This window comes from Opisthocomus hoazin, chromosome 10 (assembly GCF_030867145.1).
Source record: "Opisthocomus hoazin isolate bOpiHoa1 chromosome 10, bOpiHoa1.hap1, whole genome shotgun sequence".
Classification (NCBI taxonomy): Eukaryota; Metazoa; Chordata; class Aves; order Opisthocomiformes; family Opisthocomidae; genus Opisthocomus; species Opisthocomus hoazin.
The window spans coordinates 31,664,674-31,684,157 of NC_134423.1; the positions used below are offsets into that span (position 1 = coordinate 31,664,674).

The 19,484-nt window shown below is 44.8% G+C and overlaps 1 protein-coding gene across 8 annotated transcripts; it reads left to right on the forward strand.

The window, feature by feature from the left end:
* The first annotated feature begins 450 nt into the window (after nucleotides 1-450).
* KIF23 (kinesin family member 23) lies at nucleotides 451-18,670 on the forward strand. 8 transcript variants are annotated; one of them, XM_075432077.1, is made up of 24 exons: nucleotides 451-544; nucleotides 762-831; nucleotides 991-1,119; nucleotides 3,044-3,149; nucleotides 3,865-4,001; nucleotides 4,656-4,765; nucleotides 5,358-5,528; nucleotides 6,421-6,462; nucleotides 6,900-7,012; nucleotides 7,157-7,278; nucleotides 7,717-7,819; nucleotides 8,134-8,213; nucleotides 8,305-8,424; nucleotides 9,116-9,275; nucleotides 9,820-9,987; nucleotides 10,221-10,378; nucleotides 10,757-10,930; nucleotides 11,630-11,809; nucleotides 12,182-12,487; nucleotides 14,446-14,676; nucleotides 15,737-15,819; nucleotides 16,107-16,188; nucleotides 16,311-16,381; nucleotides 17,904-18,670. In XM_075432077.1, the coding sequence occupies exons 1-24, from the start codon at nucleotides 534-536 to the stop codon at nucleotides 17,917-17,919; spliced, it is 2,943 nt and encodes a 980-aa protein (XP_075288192.1). In that variant the 5' UTR covers nucleotides 451-533; the 3' UTR covers nucleotides 17,920-18,670. The 8 variants fall into 8 exon arrangements, with proteins under 8 accessions (XP_075288192.1, XP_075288196.1, XP_075288195.1 ...); XM_075432081.1 differs by having other exon boundaries at nucleotides 12,206-12,487; XM_075432080.1 differs by having other exon boundaries at nucleotides 7,720-7,819.
* The last annotated feature ends 814 nt before the right edge of the window (nucleotides 18,671-19,484 follow it).

The window sequence follows — 19,484 nt, forward strand, 5'->3', positions numbered from 1 at the left end:
CCCAGCCTCAGGCCTGGGCCCCCAACGCCGGCGACATCTTGTCTCTGTCCCCGCTCCAGCAGCGCAGGGCGGGCTGGCCGGCGGGAAAGCGGCCCGGGGCGGACAGGAGGGTGCGGAGGAGCGGCTGCCGGGTGCGCTGCGGGGCTGCCGGCGCTGCCTCCGGGCCCGGGCCCCACTAGGCCCCGGGGGTCCCAGGGCGCACCCGGCCCCGCAGCTCCAAGCCCCGGGCTCGGCCCCCGCCGCCGCCTCCCCGCCACGGGTCCGCCGAGCCCGCAGGGGGCGCCCGCGCCTCCGCGCCGCGCCCGCCGCCGTCGCCATGGCGACGCTTGCGGCCCGCTCCCGGCGGGGGGGCGGGGTTGGACGGCGTCGCCGCTGCGTGGCCGCGCGCAGCGCGGGGACGCTCGCTCGCTGATTGGTCGGATTTGAATCGCGGCGTGCGCGCGAGCGGCCTATTGCAGGCAGTGCGGAGCCCGGCCGGCAGCGTCCGCCTCGGTGGCGATATTCGGACCCGCGTCGCCGCGGCTTGTCGCGACATGAAGGCAGCGTAAGTCGGTCCCTCACCCCCGACCCGGCCCGGCCTGGCCCGGCCCAGCCGCGGGGCCTGGTTCGGCCCGGCCCGGCCCGGCCCGGCCTGGCCCGGCCCAGCCGCGGGGCCTGGTTCGGCCCGGCCCGGCCCGGCCTGGCCCGGCCCAGCCTCGGGGCCTGCTTCGGCCCGGCCCGGCCCGACGGGGCCGCCCCTCACGCCGCCCTCCTTCTCCCAGTAGAGCCAGGACGCCGCGGAGGCCGGCGCTGAAGAAGCCGCCGAACGCCAGCCTGAAGGACCCCGTGGGGGTGAGGGGGCCGGCGGAGGGCTGGGCGGGGATGGAGGGGGGGGGGGTCCCGGGGGGGCCGGGCCGGGATGGGGGGGGCGTCCCGGGGTCCCGGCCTGCTGCCACCCGTCGGGACCCCTATGAGGTCCGGCGGGCCCCGGGTCCCGCTCCTCTTCCGCAGGTGTACTGCAGGGTGCGGCCGCTCAGCCGCCTGGATCAGGAGTCCTGCATCGAGGTGATCAACGAGACCACGGTGCAGATCCACCCGCCCGAAGGGTACCGGATATTCCGCAACGGGGAGTACCGAGAGGTAACGCCCTGGAGCTGGGCTCGGCTGGAGGAGCTGCCTGGGGACAGGGCTCGGGGTCCTTTTCCCCGCTCTTGATGTGTTCCCCTGGCTTTGCAGTGCGCGGGTCAGCGGTTTGCACTGCTGGGGAAGCAGGCTTTCAAAACCAGAAAACCACTAGAGCAGAAAGGCGAATTTCTTTCACCATCCAATACATTCTTCATGTATGAAAAGGCTTCTGCATGTATGAAAAGGCTTCTTCTGCAGGAGGGAGGAAGGGGGTAACAGGGACACCAGCAAAGCTGGCAAAGGTTTAGGCTGCTTGAAGGACTTTTTCATGAAGGACTAATTGAAAGAAACCAGCTCAAAGCTAAATCGGGCACAAATGTCATGTTTGGCTTCTTAAACTAGCACAAATGCTAAGCTGGTGGAAGTGTAAGGTAAGAAACTTAAAGCCTTCCTGTTCTGCTTTTTTAATTAAAAATTGGGGGCTATTATATTGATGTTAAATCTAAAGTCATAAGTTAAAGTGTTTGGGATATTATATTTATAGGGATGTAAGAGTGACAAAATTTTAGGCCTGTTAGAACTTTAGTTTTAGACCTGTTGGTTCTACTGAATTTCTTAGCTTCTTTTACAGACTGCTTTTGGAACTGTATTCTGAACTTCTGAACTGATAGGATGAGAGGAAATGGTCTCAAGTTGTGCCAGGAGAGGTTGAGATTGGATATTGGGAAAAATTTCTGCACTGGATAGGTTACCGTGAACTGGAACAGGCTGCCCAGGGAGGCTGTGGAGTCACCATCCCTGGAAGTATTTAAAAGCCCTGTAGACGTGGTGCTTAGGGACAAGGTTTAGTGGTGGATTTGGCAGTGTTAGGTTTACAGTTGGACTCGATGATCTTGAGGGTATTTTCCAACCAAAACGATTCTAAATGGGTTTATCCCAAACTTAAGTTGGTCAGAAAGCAGCGTTTCCCCATTTATAGAATGTGTCTGAGGGGAAAGCTGCAGGGTACATGCACAAAGGGGTGAAATGTTGTGAAGTGAGGAAAAGTAGGCAGCCTGTCACAGAGCAGTTCATGTTGTGACTTGGTCAACAGCAATGTTGCCTCGAAAAGGAGGGTGTAGGTCGTGCATGCAGCTTGAGGAGCTGGAGTGCTGTAGCACTGGGTGGGATTTGGTAGTGAAACAGTTAACGGCAGGCTCCCAACACGGTGCTGTAACTCTGAGACCAGGGCGGGCATGGTGTTTCTAAGTTGGAAAAAAAAAAGGTGGGAGGTAGGATACTTTGTTTTCAGTTTCAGTATGGGCAATTCTTACAGAAGTACAGAAAGTGATCTGCAAAGGCTTAAATAAAATAAAGATTAATTAAAAGTTTGGTAAAGAAACCTTTGCCCAAAAACTCAAAAATCGAATACTTACATACGCAGGTGTGTGGATGGAAAAGTGACGAGATTCATTAAAAAAAAAAAGAGTATATTGAAAACCTGTGACTGGAAACTGAGGCTAGACTGGACAAAGACACAAACTTGAACCAAAATGATTAAATGCTGGAACAACTCGGCGCTGGCCGTTGTGGGTGTTGCCTTGCTCCGTCTTTGCACGGGTGATGGCTGGGGCTCAAACAGAAATTTGAGCTCGAAGGTGTAAATTGAGAGATTCTCTAGCTGCCGGGAGGTCAGGCTGTGTGATCCCCTGGCTATCTCCAGACTTACGCTCTGCGTGAGCGAGAGAGTTGCTCTTCGTTGTGTACGTCCTGTTCTCAGGAGAGCTCGATTGGAGCAACTGCCCCTGTTCAAACACTGCTATAATCCTAAAGTAGGATCTTTATCATTTGGGTAAGCTGATGGGAAGCAGTCCTAAGGTGTGAAGCAATGGAGTGTTTTGAAGCAATCAACTTCCAGACAGGGGAACTTAAGGTTTAGGACAGGGTATCTTCTTTTCAGACGCAGTATTCGTTTAAAGAAGTGTTTGGCACCCTTGTTGTTCAGAAGGAGCTTTTTGACGTAGTGGCTAAACCTCTAGTGGAAGATCTCATTCGTGGGAAAAATGGTAAGCACGTACTTGTTCTCTGCCACTTTTCTGTATGTCTGCCATTGCCATGCAGTTGCTTGTATTGCTGTGATTTCATTTGTCTCAAGGTTTCTTAGCCTGCATAGGTAAAAACACGTATACCTTGTTTGCAAAGAGAGTAGCTCCCATCTACAACATCCTTGGAAGCTCTTGCCTTTCATTACCTCTAGACCTAGTTACTTTTGTTAGGCCGTGCGTGTTAGCTGTGTCAAGGTCTAAACCTTTTGTAACACCATTAACCGCAGAAGTTTTTGTTCTGCAGAAAGGGATGACTTTACCCACCTAAAGACCAACTACAGAAATCAGTTTGTAGGGCTTGATCTCCTAGGCAAGGTTTGATGTCATGGTGCTGGTCCTTGAAGTATCTGGTGTATGTCGGGCTCCTCAGTAACAGTCCTTACAAATCAGCCCTCTACACCTGGGGCTTGTGACTGCCTTCAGTGTTGGCTTCCAAATGCGCTCTCCCCAGAGAGGATGACATGTATGGTTGGTAGTAGTTGCACTGGCTGTCAATGAGAGATGCAAACACTGGTGTTGATGGTGGCTTTTGATGGGTTGGAGTAGTTTACTGTTAACTGTTCAAAAGAAGTTGTTGTTTTTCCAAATACATTTGACCCATACAGCATGTGTGATTGTAACTGAGCTGTATCTTGAGACGGCAAGCACAATTCCATAACTCTCCTGTCCCTCCTAGGTCTCCTCTTTACATACGGCGTGACAGGCAGCGGGAAAACACACACCATGACGGGGTCTCCTGGTGATGGAGGCCTTCTCCCGCGCTGCTTGGATATGATCTTCAACAGCATAGGACCGTTCCAGGCCAAGCGATTTGTGAGTAGTTTTGCACAGAATTCTCCCAAGCTGTTGCTTGTGACAACCTAAAAACACTCACGAAAATGTTCTGCTCGGTGTTTCTCCCCTGTCCGGTCATGTGACCGGAGCACTCTAAAAAGAAAACCAGCCAAAAAGAACCCACTCCCTTAAAATTTGGAGAGCAGGGCCAAGGAGGCTGGTGTGGTAGCTAGGACAAACATTTCATGGAGATGTATGGTCTGGCTGTCCTTATTGTTTCTTATTCTTTAATTAACTCTCTTAAAAACAGTAGAAAAAGAAAAGAGGAAGCTTTCTGAGTTACGGAATGAGATCTAGCCACAAGATGCAAAAGCCACAGGAAACCATATCTAAAATAATAAAGGAGATGTGAGGCTTTTCTCGTGGTCAAACATCTCTGGATTTTTCGTATCTAAATATATCTGAAATAATACTGGAAGTCTTTTTCTTGGGAGCTTTTATGAAATATTGTTATCCTGGAAATATCTGTTTTCTGTCAGACCTACTTCGTGTTAGCCAGCAGCTCAAGTGTTAGTGAGGGGCGTGGTATTTGCTGGTTGCCAGACAGCTTGATTGGATAATTTGTTTTGCTGGCCAACACCTTCTGTTCTCTAGTGTTTGTCATGATATTGTCTAAACATTCTCACTGCTCAGGTTTTTAAGCTTGATGACAAGAATGGTGTGGATGTTCAGGGTGAAGTGGACGCTTTATTAGAGCGCCAGAAGAGAGATGCCATGCCTGTTCCAAAAACTCCATCTGGCAAGTAAGTAACTGTTGTAACATGCAGAAGGAATGTAGTTAATGTTATTCTGTTATTGTGGTTTTAACTTGCCTTGGTCTCTTTATCCTTGCCTTGAAAAAATGAAAGAAAAGTATTAGTGGAAAGTTTGTATATTTCATGTGGTCGGAGCAATTGCATAATGAAGTCTTTGGATTAGAAGACTTCAAATCAGGCAACAGAAGTCTATTTTTTTTTGTACCTGTTAACCCATGAGTAAAGTGCTGTGACTTCGCCGAGTAGGAATATTGTGAAGTTAAACTTGGGGATATTTTGCGAAGTAGCAAGGTTGCCGAGTGGAGGATGGAAATGCTGACTATCCAGGAATTTTGCACAGAATTTCTTATTGCAGCCAAATGCAGCAGTGTGGGATGAAAGTTTATCTACTTAAACTTTTCAGAGCACTTTTTTTAATACGGCGTGACTGGATGTGTTGTCATTAGTTGCTAGTGTGAGCATTTCCACACTTGAGTCGTGCTGTCTGTCAGTAGGCTTGCTTTTTGACTGTGGAGTCACTGTCTGTCGTGCTAGCTGGCTGTGGGCCCTCCACTGCAATCGCTTTGTGTGTCTTCACCAGGCGACAGATAGACCCAGAATTTGCCGATATGATCAACGTGCAAGATCACTGCAAAGTGGAAGAAGTTGATGAAGATAATGTCTACAGTGTCTTCGTCTCCTATATTGAGATCTATAACAACTACATTTACGACCTGCTGGAGGAAACTCCCTTTGAGCCCATAAAACCAAAGTAAGTTTTATAAATACCATTACTCCTGCTTCCGTTATGTTTTCTGTGGCACTACAATATGTCTTTGCGGCTGTAGTCTTGGCGAGTCTGGCTCAAATCATGGAAATTGCTTCAAAAATCACATGAGAAAGGGGACAGCCAAGGAGTCCAGGCAGTAGTGTTTAAGTGTGCCAAGTACGGATGGTTCTTCTGTTGCTGCTAGGGCTTAGTGCTCCCTTCCTCGTTATAGTGGGAGATTAATAAGCAAATATTTAATCTGTTAGGCAGAGTGTTGTATCCCACTTCTAAGTCTGTTCGTGCTGCTCTGCAGACTACTGTTCCTAGCAGGTGACTTCAACCTGAAGAGTAAGCTATTCCATAGCTGACATGTTTCTCCTGGAAACAGCGTGTTGGGCGAAAGTTACTACTTTTTTGCTGCTTTACAGTTAATGCAAGTTTGTATATTGTTTCACTTGATGTCAGTAATTTCCATAAAACCAGAAATTGTCTCATTTATGAAATTCTGGCTGTTTTTTGGAAAGGTGTGTACTTGGCTGAAGTCTAAAATCGGTAAGTCTTGAGACCGTCAGAAAAACAGTCTGCAAATTAAACTTTTAATATATTTTTAAAATTCCAGATCTGTTAAAGAAAACCCTACACGTATCCATCAGTACATGTGTTAATTAAACAGAGTTGGCTGATTTACAGAGACTAACGAAAGGAGTTTGAATGTCTGTGAATGCTTTTTAAAGAAGAATAAAATTACCAATTTAGTATTATGCCTATGTCCAAATTCAGCCTATGAAGAATCTTGGATGATTTCTATTTATGCAAGCTACAGTGTGTTATATATAAAAAGATTTTAGACACAAGCTGAATGACTTAATATTTTTTAACCCTGTTTTTTTGGTAGGTGGAACAATTGCAACACCCCTGTGCGAAATGGTGACTTTATGTATGTGCATAAGCGTATTATTCTGAATACTGAAAAGCGAAATTTCTTTTTTAGTAGAAGCAGAAAACAAACTTGGACTGACTCCCTATCTCTTCTTGCTTTACTAGCGAATATAGAATGCTGTTGAAGCCACCTTGCTTCTGCATGCATGTAGAAAAGCAATAGCTGCTATCCAAAACCATGATTTCCAGTAAGAACTGCAGTTAAGCATAGCTTCTAAATTAAAGCAGTAGCTGAAGTGTAACTAATCTTGACTGAATGTGTGTCCGTGTACTTGCTACTTCCTCTTCCATCTACTGTATGGATAATTGACGTATTCAGTCTGAATTTTGTACTTAAACAAAAGAAAATTTGCATGACAGTGCATTGTTGTACAGAAAACGCCACTCAATTTTAGTGTGCTTTTTTTTCTGTTTGATTCCCTCCCTGTCCTTAAGACCTCCACAATCCAAAATGCTTCGTGAGGACCAGAATCACAACATGTATGTCACAGGATGCACAGAAGTAGAGGTGAAATCTACAGAAGAAGCTTTTGAAGTGTTTTGGAGAGGTAAATCTTAGAATATAACTTCTTAAGTTCAGTACAGATGTGTAATCCTTTACACGATCATGCTGAAAACAGAGTTGGCTTTGCCAGGTGGCAAGCCTGTTAAATGGAACAGCTCTTTGGAGGGGTGGTTTTTCTTCTCAACAGGTCAAAAGAAGAGGCGCATTGCAAACACTCAGCTGAATCGAGAATCTAGTCGCTCTCACAGTGTTTTTATGATAAAGTTGGCTCAGGCACCCCTGGATGCAGATGGAGATAACGTGCTGCAGGTGAGTCCTGGGGCAGGCTGTTAAGGCAGAGCTGTGCACGCGTGGGCACGTGTGTAGGTTAAAAAAGGTGGTGAACCTTGCAGCATGGCCTGCCAAGACAGTTACCGTGTATTCCTTTGGTTTTTACCTCTGCTTCTTTTGAGCAAAAACTGTCAAGAATCTAAAACTTGGAGGATTTGAATGAGCGCAGCCGTTATCTCTGTCTTGGGCCACAAGATAGAAGGGATCTGCTAAACTTACAGAAAAAGCTAGTGGTGCACAGCTTCTTGCATTAAGGGCTATAAAAAAAGAATCCTCAGACTTTAAATAAAGACGCAACACGTACTCTTTTTACATTTGCATGCTGGTTTAGGTTTGGGGCGGGAGGGGGCATTTCCCTGGCGCTGTTGGAAGGAATATGGACCTAACTGTTGGCCTAACGGAGTTTTTCTGTAACAGCAGAAAGAACAGATCACTTTAAGCCAGCTGTCTTTAGTTGATCTGGCTGGAAGTGAAAGAACTAACAGAACAAAAGCTGAAGGGAACAGGCTGCGAGAAGCAGGTATGTACCACCTTGAGACAGCCTGGTAATTTTATGCGGTAACAGATGCTCATACGAGTCTTGTCTCAGTCAAGACACCATAGGAAGAAATGTTTTGTTACCATGTTCAGTTGTCTGACTCCATGACCTTAAATCCTCCAGTTTGGAAACCGGAAGTTTTTAGTAGCACTTACTCTGATACTTCAGTTAGAGCAGTTGTCTGTAACAAATATAACTTGCGTCCAGGCAATTTGTTGTTAAGTAAACTGCTAAATAATTTGGGAACGTGAGTCAAATGGCTGCTTACAGAGTTTTTTCTCTTGTCTTGTATTAAGGTAATATTAATCAGTCACTAATGACATTAAGAACGTGTATTGAAGTTCTACGGGAAAACCAAATGTATGGAACAAATAAGGTATGCAACCCGTTATCTAATCATCTTTTGATTTGATTGAAGATCTGGTGTAATGAAAGCTTACTACATCTTTCATGTACTTTGTTTTAAGATGGTTCCGTACAGAGATTCCAAACTGACTCATCTCTTCAAGAACTATTTTGATGGTGAAGGAAAAGTGCGTATGATTGTGTGCGTTAATCCCAAAGCTGAGGACTACGAGGAAAGCTTGGTAACTTCCTTGCAGATCTTGGCTCATTCCGTCCTACTCAGTGTTTATCACTGAATTCTTGTACTTGTTTAGTAGATGAGGGGAATGATAATTTTTGTTGCTTGGGCACTTCAGGTAATCAAATATAATATTGTAGGGCAAATATGCTCTCCAAGTCATATTTTTCCTCTTAAAAATTATGACTGCTACTTGCTTGTAAAATGGGAAAGGTTTCTCTCATTTACGGAAGTCCAAATAGCCATGTTTAGGTCCTTAATCCCTACTGTGACAGCACTTGTGAAAACCTTGGCTGTCTGCACAGTTGGTTTCGTGGTTCCTTGGGCACTGAGGTTGTGAGGAACAGGCTGCCAAGGGAGGTTGTGGAGTCTCCTTCTCTGGAGATATTCAAGACCCGCCTGGACAAGGTCCTGTGCAGCCTGCTGTAGGTGACCCTGCTTGGGCAGGAGGGTTGGACTAGATGACCCACAGAGGTCCCTTCCAACCCCTACTATTCTGTGATTCTGTGAGGTGCCACTGGGAAGGCTTCTGGATGCTCCGCTTCAGAATCACAAGCTATCTAGTTGGGAGCTACTGGAGATTATAGCTTGATTATGTCTCTTCTAATACCTTAATTGGCCTCAGATATCACTTTCGAACTTACATCGGGCTGCTGCTGGTAGTTTTTTTTAAGCTTACTTTTGTTCTTTTGCAGCAAGTCATGCGCTTTGCGGAAATGACCCAGGAAGTTGAAGTTGCAAGACCTGTGGACAGACCGCTCTGTGGCTTAACGCCGGGACGGCGCTTTAGGAATCAGGCCTTCAGAGAGGAGCTCGCACGGAAACTGGAGATGCGGGGTGGCCCGATCAATGGAGGTAAATGCTCCAGTGCTAGGTGATTACAGCACAGTGGGTTTTTTGTGTTAGGAGTTGAAAGCTGTTTTAAAACAAATTATTTGAGCCTTGAAAGTGCAAAAGGAACTTCGCTTAACTGTTAGTTGTGAGCCTTCCCTGCAATAGGTTCATACTGTGGTGCTACTTGTAGTATAAACCAGGTACTGTGTAAGTCTCAAAATAATTCTTTGTTATGGGCTATCAGTTGAATTCATGGTCCCATTATTGCAGCTCCTGAAAGGAAGCTCTGCTGAGGTGATACTTTGATGTTTTTGTATGTTTAGGGCCTACTTTAGAAATCAAGAGTTGCCTGGAGCTATTGTAGAGTAATGAATCGAGGATGTCGCATTTAATCTTTTCTCAAAACTGTCATCTCTGCTGAAGACTCATAGTTCTCATTAATTATTCTAAGTTCTGTCTGCTTCGTGATACTGGTGCAATGAACGATCTGTGGCTGTGCATTGTCGAAAGGAATTTTTCTGTTCTGTAGCTTGCTGACAGACTTTCTTGGCTTTAAATCTTACAGAAACAGAAGAGCAATCTGTTTCAGAAATGTTTTTGCAGAACTTTCCTCCACTGCCTTCGTGTGAGCTATTGGATGTTAATGATGATCAAACACTTCCAAAGCTTATTGAAGTCCTGGAAAAACGCCATAAACTACGACAAATGTTGTCAGAGGAGTTTGCCAAAAACGGTAAGAATTTAAACATCAGTGTGGAGCTAGATTTTTTTGGCACCCTTATTACCACTCAAGGGATCTCTTCTGTACCAACACGAAATAAGTATCTTGTCTGGGTTGATCATTTGAAAGACCTTTTTTTAGGTAGTGATATAACTGGTAGCATTAAATTGGTAGGAGAAAGGTAGAACTGCATTTGATATTCTGGAGATACGGTGAGAAGGTAAAATACACTGATTTTCTTGCAGTGCTTGCATTTAAAACAATGCTTCAAGAATTTGACTCCAGCGTTGTGTCCAAGGAAAACTATATTCGAGGAAAACTATCTGAAAAAGAGAAAACAATAGCAGGACAGAAAATGGAGCTAGAACGACTGGAGAAGAAAATTAAAACTTTGGAATATAAGGTCAGTTTTTTCGTTGTCTAAAGCTAAGCACAAAATGCGTTCTCTGCGTACCATGTGTCAAGCTGCTTGACACCAGAAGTGGCTTGCAAGATGGATTTTGGAAACAAGATTAAGTGTTTTGTGGGGAACTTCACTGAACACTTGTACCTTATTCCTTACTTATGGGATGAGGCTTTTGTTAATACATTAAGATGGGCAACTTGTAAGAAAGTTCTGAAATCTCTGAAACCTTTCGGAATGTGGAGTATTTATCTGGGTATATTTGTACAACAGCTAATATATGCTAGTACACGTTAACAGCCAAATATAACTAGCAATTCGGGGTTTAGACAGTTGCACTTTTAAGAAGCATGCCAAGTCCTTCCTCTCTTCCTCCAGATTGATATTTTAGAGAAAACTGCAACAATTTATGAAGAAGACAAGCGTAATCTTCAGCAAGAATTAGAAAGCAAGAGCCAGAAACTGCAACGGCAGGCTTCTGACAAGCGTAGGATGGAGGCACGCTTGCAAGGCGTGGTGGCAGAAACAACCATGAAATGGGAGAAGGAGTGTGTAAGTGCACTACCATATCTATTAGAAATGCAGAATGGAGCAATGCTGGGGGGAGCTGGGCGGCTTGGTTTTGTGAGGGTTTTTTGTATAGTAGTAGCATTAAGAATGGAGATGTGTTTGGCTTTAATTGTGGACTTGAACGGACGCTTTGAACTGAACTTTTATAAATATGGTATGATAAGATAAAGTCCTTGAGGCCAGCTGGTGCAGTTAGAGCAGCTCTCAAGCACGGTGTCACTTTGTTTCAGTATCTGGCACTTGTTCTTTGGGGTTTGTGGCACTCTGAGGACTGATTCTTTTGTTCTGTCCATTGTCAGTAGAAGCCTAATGTCAGCATTTCCCCTTTATCCTCCTGTAAACTCTTGCTTAGAGGTGCACTTGACAAGCAATAAAGAAAGAAAATCCTTAGGATTAATTTACACTGCAGGACTACTTACTGCTACAGGACCACTGACAGAACTATAGCTAGACACGTTCCTGTTTGTCATGATTTAGGAAGCAAAACGATGATGGCATTAAACCTGGTACTGTTTTATTAAGTCTTTCTTTAGTCTGATATGTCATTATTTCCAGTAGCTTATATCTCAGCAGGGAAGAACTTTGTTTGATGTGGACTATGTAGTTCCCTTCAAATTTTCAGCACAATTACTTGTGTGTTCGTGTAAGGTACTTCATGCTTTTCCTCGCTTGTCTTTGTAGGAGCGTCGTGTAGCTGCAAAGCAGCTGGAGATGCAGAACAAACTCTGGGTCAAAGATGAAAAACTGAAGCAACTGAAGGCCATTGTTACTGAACCAAAAAATGAAAAGCCAGAGAGGCCTTCGCGGGAGAGAGACCGGGAGAAGCCTGTTCAGAGATCTGTGTCTCCACCACCAGTACCTGTAAGTTGCCTTCAAAACACTTCTTGATATAGGGAAAAGGGTTTTTGTAAGAATGAACTGAAGTGCGGGGCACTTCCCTTCAGTGCTAGAAAATAGTTCCCAAGCACAGAATTTGGATAACTTAAACTTGCTTTGAATTCTTTGTCTCCTGTTGTATTTATCAGTGCTCTTTATTCATGTTCCTACCTTCTAATGCTACTAGTCTTGCAAGAATACCTGATTCTTAATGCCTCACTGCAACACAATACCTGTCCAAAACCATAAGCCTGAATAGCTGAATTGGCACTCTGCACATTGTCAGTATTCATTATTTTCTTGCCTTATAAGTTGATAGTCCTGTATGTTCATTAACTTCTTTCCTGTTCTCTCTAGCCTTCCTGTAACTTTATTACTCAGGTTCCTAACAGCCAGCAGCTCGAGAGAAACCCACAGGTGCACAGACGTTCTAATTCTTATAGCAGCATTTCTGTGGCATCCTGTGTTATGGAATGGGAGCAGAAAACCCCTGCGCACAAGCATACCAGTGGCACTTCTAATGCAAGGAGTAGACAACAAGAACCAGAACAAAGTAGAGACTATAACACCTCAGACAGAAGGCGAGGGATGTGCTGGACTGGAGTCACTGAGGTTCCCAGGAGTAGAGATGAGCTAGAAGTAGAAGAGGATCAATGCTGCAGGGTTAGTGCTGCTCCTCTCGAAAGCTACATGTAGTGTTGCTTAGTCTGGCTCGAAAGCTCCTTACAGCTGCTCTCTTACATTGAGCACACCTAACATGGATTGGAGTTTTCCCCTAAATGTATTTCTCGTAGGGCAGTACTGTTTCCAAATTGAGTCTCCCTACTTCTCTTTTGACTTCTTCACTTGGTGTTTAGAAACTCCTTAAAAGCAGTGCGTGTATTTCTTGCTGGCGCATAGATAGCACTTGTGAGGAACTCTGAACAAGCTAGGTTCTTTTCCTAGCTATGAATGTCCTTGTGTTTTAACTTGTGTCTGTCTCCTCAGATCTATCTTGCAGCCTGCAATTTACTGTAGTCTGTCTGGGCAGCTTAAAAGGTGGTCTTACGAGCCATGTCTGCAGATGTCTACTGGAAGTAGTGCTCGGACAAACATCTCGCTTGTCTGGCCGTTGACTTTAACTCTTAGAATAGTCTTCCCTAATTTTCACATCTGCGTTAAAACTGGGGGCTTTGCTTACAGGTGGGAGGCTTTGTTTTTTTCATTAAACTGCTGCGTGCAAATGTTTGTATCGGTGGTGTCTGTCACCTTCTAGCACTGTCGCAGTGGCTCAGGTAAATCGAAGAGAATTGTACAACCCCAGCCTCTTGAGAGACCTTGAGAGGAGGAAAGTTTATCGTGGTATGGTTCACTTTTGAGAGCATTCTCAAAATTTCTGTCACTTTGTGGCGCTGTGAAGCCAGGGACATGTTTTTAAGCTATTCCAGTGAACTGATACACGAGCTACCATCAGCAGAGGAAGGGATGTGGTCTCTGCCATAGTAAAATGTGATCAGCAGTAGTATGCTGTGTGCTTAGAACAGAGCTTCTAAGGCACCTCAGCAGAGTTGTTTCAAAAAAACCATCAACAAAAATAAGTACTTGCCCACTAGAAGTATTGAAATTATTTTTTTTTATTTTAATGGAAGATTTTTGCTGAAAGCCACTTTTCCCTATATCTATTTAAGAGCTGCTTTAGACTTGTAAGAGGTTTGTCTGCAAAGGGTACAGCCAATCTCATGTCTTTGGGTCAAAGAAATCCTAATTGATGCTCATCACCTGAAAATATAGTGGATGGCATTTGCATTCATAGGTTTGGGTGATGTGACCTCACCATGATTTAGAGGTCTCTCAAATTTAGTGAGTAAATGGAACAGAGGGAGTCTACAAATACTCTTTCAGAAGCCCATTCAAAGATCTTGAAGGGGCACAGGTTTTTAAACAAGTTTCCAGAATGGTTTGATTTTCCTGAGCAACTGACAGGAATGTTGATGTTCATAAAATAAAAATATATAAACTTCAATCATTTCTTGTGGATTTCCAACAGCTGAGTTCAGAAGCAATAGCACTAGCACAGGGGATACTTCCTCTGCTCTGCTCTACTTGGAAGTGTTATGAGTTATGAGATCCTGCATCCTTTAGAGATGTTGGAAATCCATACTCAGTCTGCTTGCTTTGCTACTTCAAAAATACATTTAGATCCATGAATGCATCCATGGAGATATAAAATTCTCTTTTCTGGTTGGTTAATATGTTCACAGCAATCAGTTTTGAATTGGAAACTTGGGAGGAGCGTTACTAAACAGAAAGATGTCCTCCTTGAGGGAACTTTCCTAGGTGTGGAATGCAATAAATTGGATTTGAGGAAACTTTCCTAGGTGTGGAATGCAATAAATTGGATAACGCTTAGCTAAAATTTGCAAGAAATAGGAATTGGCACGGAAATAATCGTTAGTAATTTTATGCCAAGCTCTTGGTAATGGTGCCTTTCAGGGTGCACTCTGAAAGCACTCTAGGAACGAAGCTTTGATCTCGATACAAACGCATCTTAACCAGACCTGCAAAGTTCTCTTCTACTAATGATACCCTCCGAGAGATTTACTGTGTGCTGATTTCTTCTGATTCTCTTCCGCTCTGATCAGAATGCACCTCTGGTTCGCCTCCGACACAGACGGTCGCGCTCAGCTGGGGAGAGATGGGTGGATCATAAGCCACCTTCCAATCTGCCCACCGAAACAGTCATGCAGCCGCATGTCCCTCATGCCATCACGGTGGCGGCTGCCAGCGAAAAGGCGCTAGCTAAGTGTGACAAGTACATGCTGACACACCAGGAGCTAGCCTCTGATGGGGAGATTGAAACAAAGCTAATTAAGGTAAAGCCTTCGTCGTAAACTTGTGATAAAGCCTGCCAGAAGCTATTTCTGGCGATGCCTGTGTGCTGCAGGCGTACTGGCTGCGAAAGGGTGCGTCTGGCTCCGTCTGCTGAGAGATTTGATCCGCAAGTTTTCTGCGGTTGGATTCAAGGGAGCTTTTAGACTCTGAAAATACTTTCCTTGAACTTTGTCATTACTTCATATAAACCATTTCAAGCTTGTTTATTTCAGTCACCATTTTTCTTGAAAGTAATTTTTGTTTTCCCTCTAGTAAAATGCAATAATCCCATTTGTAGTGAAAGTTTCTTAGGCTTGTGGCTGCAGCTGATCTTGTGGAGTCAGTCTTGTTGGAGTGATGTTATTTGATTTCCACTAGCGGTATGAGTAAGCTTGCTGCAGCGACGGATGCTCGAACGCTCCAGGACATAATTTCTAGTAGTCAACTGACAAACAAATTAGTGAGACAGCCCAGGCTTCGAATGCTTGCGGTGTCTGTGTCCCAAAACACTGGCTGTACTCACCGAAGGCAAACTGAGAGCTCTTTGTAATTTGTAGCAAGAAGCTGTTGGTTGATTTTTTTCCTACAGTTACTGGCCTTCCAGTATTGCCTTTTTTCTTTTTCATTTTGAGTTTTAAAAGCGCTCTCACTCCTGTAAGGTAACCTGCTAGGTTCCAGCGATGTTTTCAAAGCAAAGTCTTGCCTGGCTGACAACATACCCATTCGTGCTGTGGAATGGAACTGTTGAAGCTAAGCCTACGACGTGATTTCTGTGGTATTACTTGGTCATCATTATCACACAGAAATCTTCGTCACAGTAGTGTCTGCTCTACAAGTACCTTGCGTGATCATCAGGGTCGATGGTGTTCACGCTTTATTGTCCTGTGTATAGTAAGAGAAGATACATAGTGGGGGAGGGAGTATTTGTGCACGTATGCTTGCTGGGTACTAACCCACGCAGAAATGACATTTGTAAGCACTTCAGTTTTTGTGTGAGAACTGTCACTGTAGCCATCATACTGACCTAGTGACTGTACCTTGTTAACTGCTTTTTGTTCCCAGGGCGATGTTTTCAAGACCAGGGGAGGTGGACAGGCTGTGCAGTTCACAGAGATTGAAACTCTGAAGCAAGAATCTCCGACTGGGTGAGCTGTCTTAATTTTAGGTTCTGTGTTGCTGTTGGGTGATGAGTAACTCCAATAGTAGCTGATTCGGGTCCAAATGATTGAACAAAACATTGTTGCATCTAACTTGAAATCACATGAAAGTGATTTGAAGAGGCTTACAGACACTGTAGCTGCTTTTTAAGGCTGGTCTGCTGCTGAGGGCATAGTATTTATTTAGAAAGTATAAAATGTATTCTCTTGTGTATGGGAAACTGCCAAAATACATGACGCTTGTCACTTTTTTTCCCCATGTACTCCTCTTTCAGTCGAAAGCGAAGATCATCACTTTCTGATCCTGACTCACCCGAGGATGCTGCAGACTCTGAATGGACTGACGTAGAAACTAGAGTAAGCTAAAACAGAAGGAGGGGGCACGTCTCATGCTTGATGTGAATGAGAATTTGGGGTAATGCTGATTAGCTGGTTGGGCGGTTAGCGATAGAGGCTGACTTTTTTTCTGTTTTTCTCAGTGTTCCGTGGCAGTGGAGATGAAGGCAGGATCAACTCTTGGACCTGGGTATGAACATCACGCTCCGCCCAAGTAAGTGCGGTTCTCCTTTGTAGCTGGGCTATTGCATTCTCTTTCCTGAGAACCTCTAAAGAGACAGAACTTCCCCCCACCCCGACCTTGCTGCCCTTCCCGCTTCAAGTCTGGGGCGCGTACCCCTTCAGTGCTGTAAGATAAACAGGCTTATTCAGTGTTGGGAACTGGTGACAGGATAGATCTGCAGGAGGCTCTGAGCAGAATTGTTCTGGGTGGAACACTGGCATTCAGTGCAGCGAGCAGAATGTGAAGTCTGATCTCATGCTCTGTTGACTGTAAAAAGCTGGGAACTGTAGGATGCCTGGCAGGCCCAGAGTGGAATAGGGTTAGGGGCGGCAGTAACCAAGTACTAAGCTGTGTCCCTCTCCTGTGCCCCTGGCCTTGATCAGAGGCTGGTGATGTAAAGAATACTCATTTTTGTATCTTGAGATAAATTTAAATTAAACAGGGTTACAATATCAATATGGCGTAGGGAGCTGAGGCGACCGAAGGATATCCCTAATGGTGCACTTGAACAGAGCTAATAGTCCAGCTGCTACCTGTGTGTAGTTGTCAGGGTGCCTACTAAGGACACATGGGCTCTAGTCATGCTAGAAGAAACTCTCCTCTGTTTCGAGCGCATAGACAACAGTCTGAGCTCTTCAGGGCTGTCTCATCATTCTGTAACGTGGTGGGATCGGTGGTGGTTGCACACGTAAACGCAAGCTTGCCAAATCAGAAGTCCCAATTTCTAGCAAAAAGTCCAAATGATCCCGCAGTTTGAGGCTAGCACCCACCACCTGAGCCCCCACGTCTAACAAAACACCGATAAAAGGTGTGCTTCAGATAAGAGTTCTGTTACGCTAGGTGCTGCAGAACGGGATCCGATGTCCAGGTTTGGCCTCTGGCAGACAGGTGCTGGCACTGCTGTGGAAGTCACCTGTTCAGCTCAGGGGAGGACAACTTGCAGTTCTGAAAGACGTTTGCAGGCAGGAGAGAGGGCTGGAGAGGTAAAGAGGCTTCTGTGAAGCCCACATCAACTAAACTGAATGTGTTTGGAATCCAAACCGTTCAGAACTTGGTGGAAGGGTATTTAGGAGAGTATCTCAAATCAGTAACCCCTCTTTCAGATAAGGTGACAAATATGTGCCTTCCATACACTTTATTACATCTTTTAATAGAAACTGGGACCTGCTCAAGGTGGCTGCTGCTACTTGCAGCCTTGCTACAGCCTTGTAATATTGTAGTAAATCTGCTAGTTTGCCCGTGCGTTGAGTCGGAGCTTGTATTTTTTTAAACTTATTAATTAGAATAAAACTTTGGTTTAAGCTCATGGTGGCTTAAAAAAGAGCAAAATCCAACTGTTTCTTGATAAATGAGCTCTTTAGTTTTCTTGTGTTACTTGTAGTGTTTCTTAGCATAGGACATATGAGAAACATGCATATAGCAGAACAGGTAAAGAGGCTTTTGACTTCTGTTAGGGAAAACGCTCTGTGAAATCTGACAGTTGCCTGTGGCTTTTTTCTTTTCTTTTTTTTAGGCGAAGAAAGCCATGAACTTCATGTACTGCTGTGCTGGAATCCTTGATTTTATCAGGCTGATGTAACATCCACTGCCAGTGATAAACTTGAACTGCTTCGTTATCGCGCCAGGCTTGTACCTTTGTAGCTGCCTGTGCAAGGCAGCGGTTACCTGGGAGATGCTGTTTTCGATCCCAAAGAAGTGTGTGTGGGGGGGTGTAGATTTTCTGTAGGTGTAGGGGGGTTCTGTCCTTGTGTCCTCTGGACTTCCGGAGAACGCCTTCGTCTTGTATGTATGAAGCCCTTGTTGTTAAGCTGTATCTTTATAGACTGATGACACAAGGCTTTTGCCTTGCTTTTTTCTTTTTTTTCAGCTTTTTCTTTTTATAGTGCAAAGTACTTCTGTTCTGGTCACTGTCCCTTCCTCATCAGGTCCTCTGTTGTGAAGAGGCTTAAATGCTGCTATTTTATTTAGATGCAGTAACGCACTTTAAGAGTGTTTCTATGCCATTTCATATTTTATTATAACTAACAACAGCTTGGCAATATGGATTTCTTCTTGGAAGAATACCTTTGATTATTTAATATGCAAATTAGCTTGTGAAAACAATTTCAATGCTCAGACCTTCATAGTAACGAAGCAAGAATATCGAGATGATGAGTGGTGGTGACTTGACATCAGACCTACTTTATTTTGTAGTGCAAGTAAACAATTAAATGTTTTACATCTGTAGATATGGGGTAAAAGGGTAATTTGCTCACGGATATGGTGAGAACTTTCTATGTATGGCTCTGCAAATATGTTAAAATAAATACTTTTATTCAATGACTCTTACAAACCTTGTTCTTGCTTAGGGGTATGGGAAGTTATGGAAACGAAGGTAAGCATTGCAGCGTCTTGACGGCGTCTTGTGCGAAGAGCTGTGAATGAGTGGACCTTTTGGGATGCTTCTGAAATTTAAACCTGCTTGGATCCCGAGATACACCTTGGCCAAGCTTATCTTCGTGTCTGCAGATAGCTGCTGAGGGCAGCTGGTTACGTTTTGAGTGACTGCCTGCCTCGTTAAAAGATATTGAAGCTTTAAGCTTTTTCCAGCGTAAGAAACAGTTTTTGTTACTAAGCAGTTTAAAAAACTAGGGTATTTTTAATTTTTTTTTTTTAAGGGAGTGACCAAGATGAGTGCCTGTTCGTTGCTGGTATAAACAAATTTATTTTTCAGATGGTCACAGAATCACAGAATAGTAGGGGTTGCAAGGGACCTCTGTGGGTCATCTAGTCCAACCCTCCTGCCGAAGCAGGGTCACCTACAGCAGGCTGCACAGGACCTTGTCCAGGTGGGTCTGGAATATCTCCAGAGAAGGAGACTCCACAGCCTCCCTGGGCAGCCTGGGCCAGGGCTCCGGCACCTTCAGAGGGAAGAAGTTCTTCCTCGGCTTCAGCTGGAGCTTCTTCTGCTTCAGTTTGTACCCGTTGCCCCTTGTCCTGTCGCTGGGCACCACTGGAAAGAGTCTGGCCCCGTCCTCCTGACCCCCACCTGCAGATATTTAGAGGCATTTCTAAGGTCCCCTCTCAGCCTTCTCTTCTCCAGGCTGAACAAGCC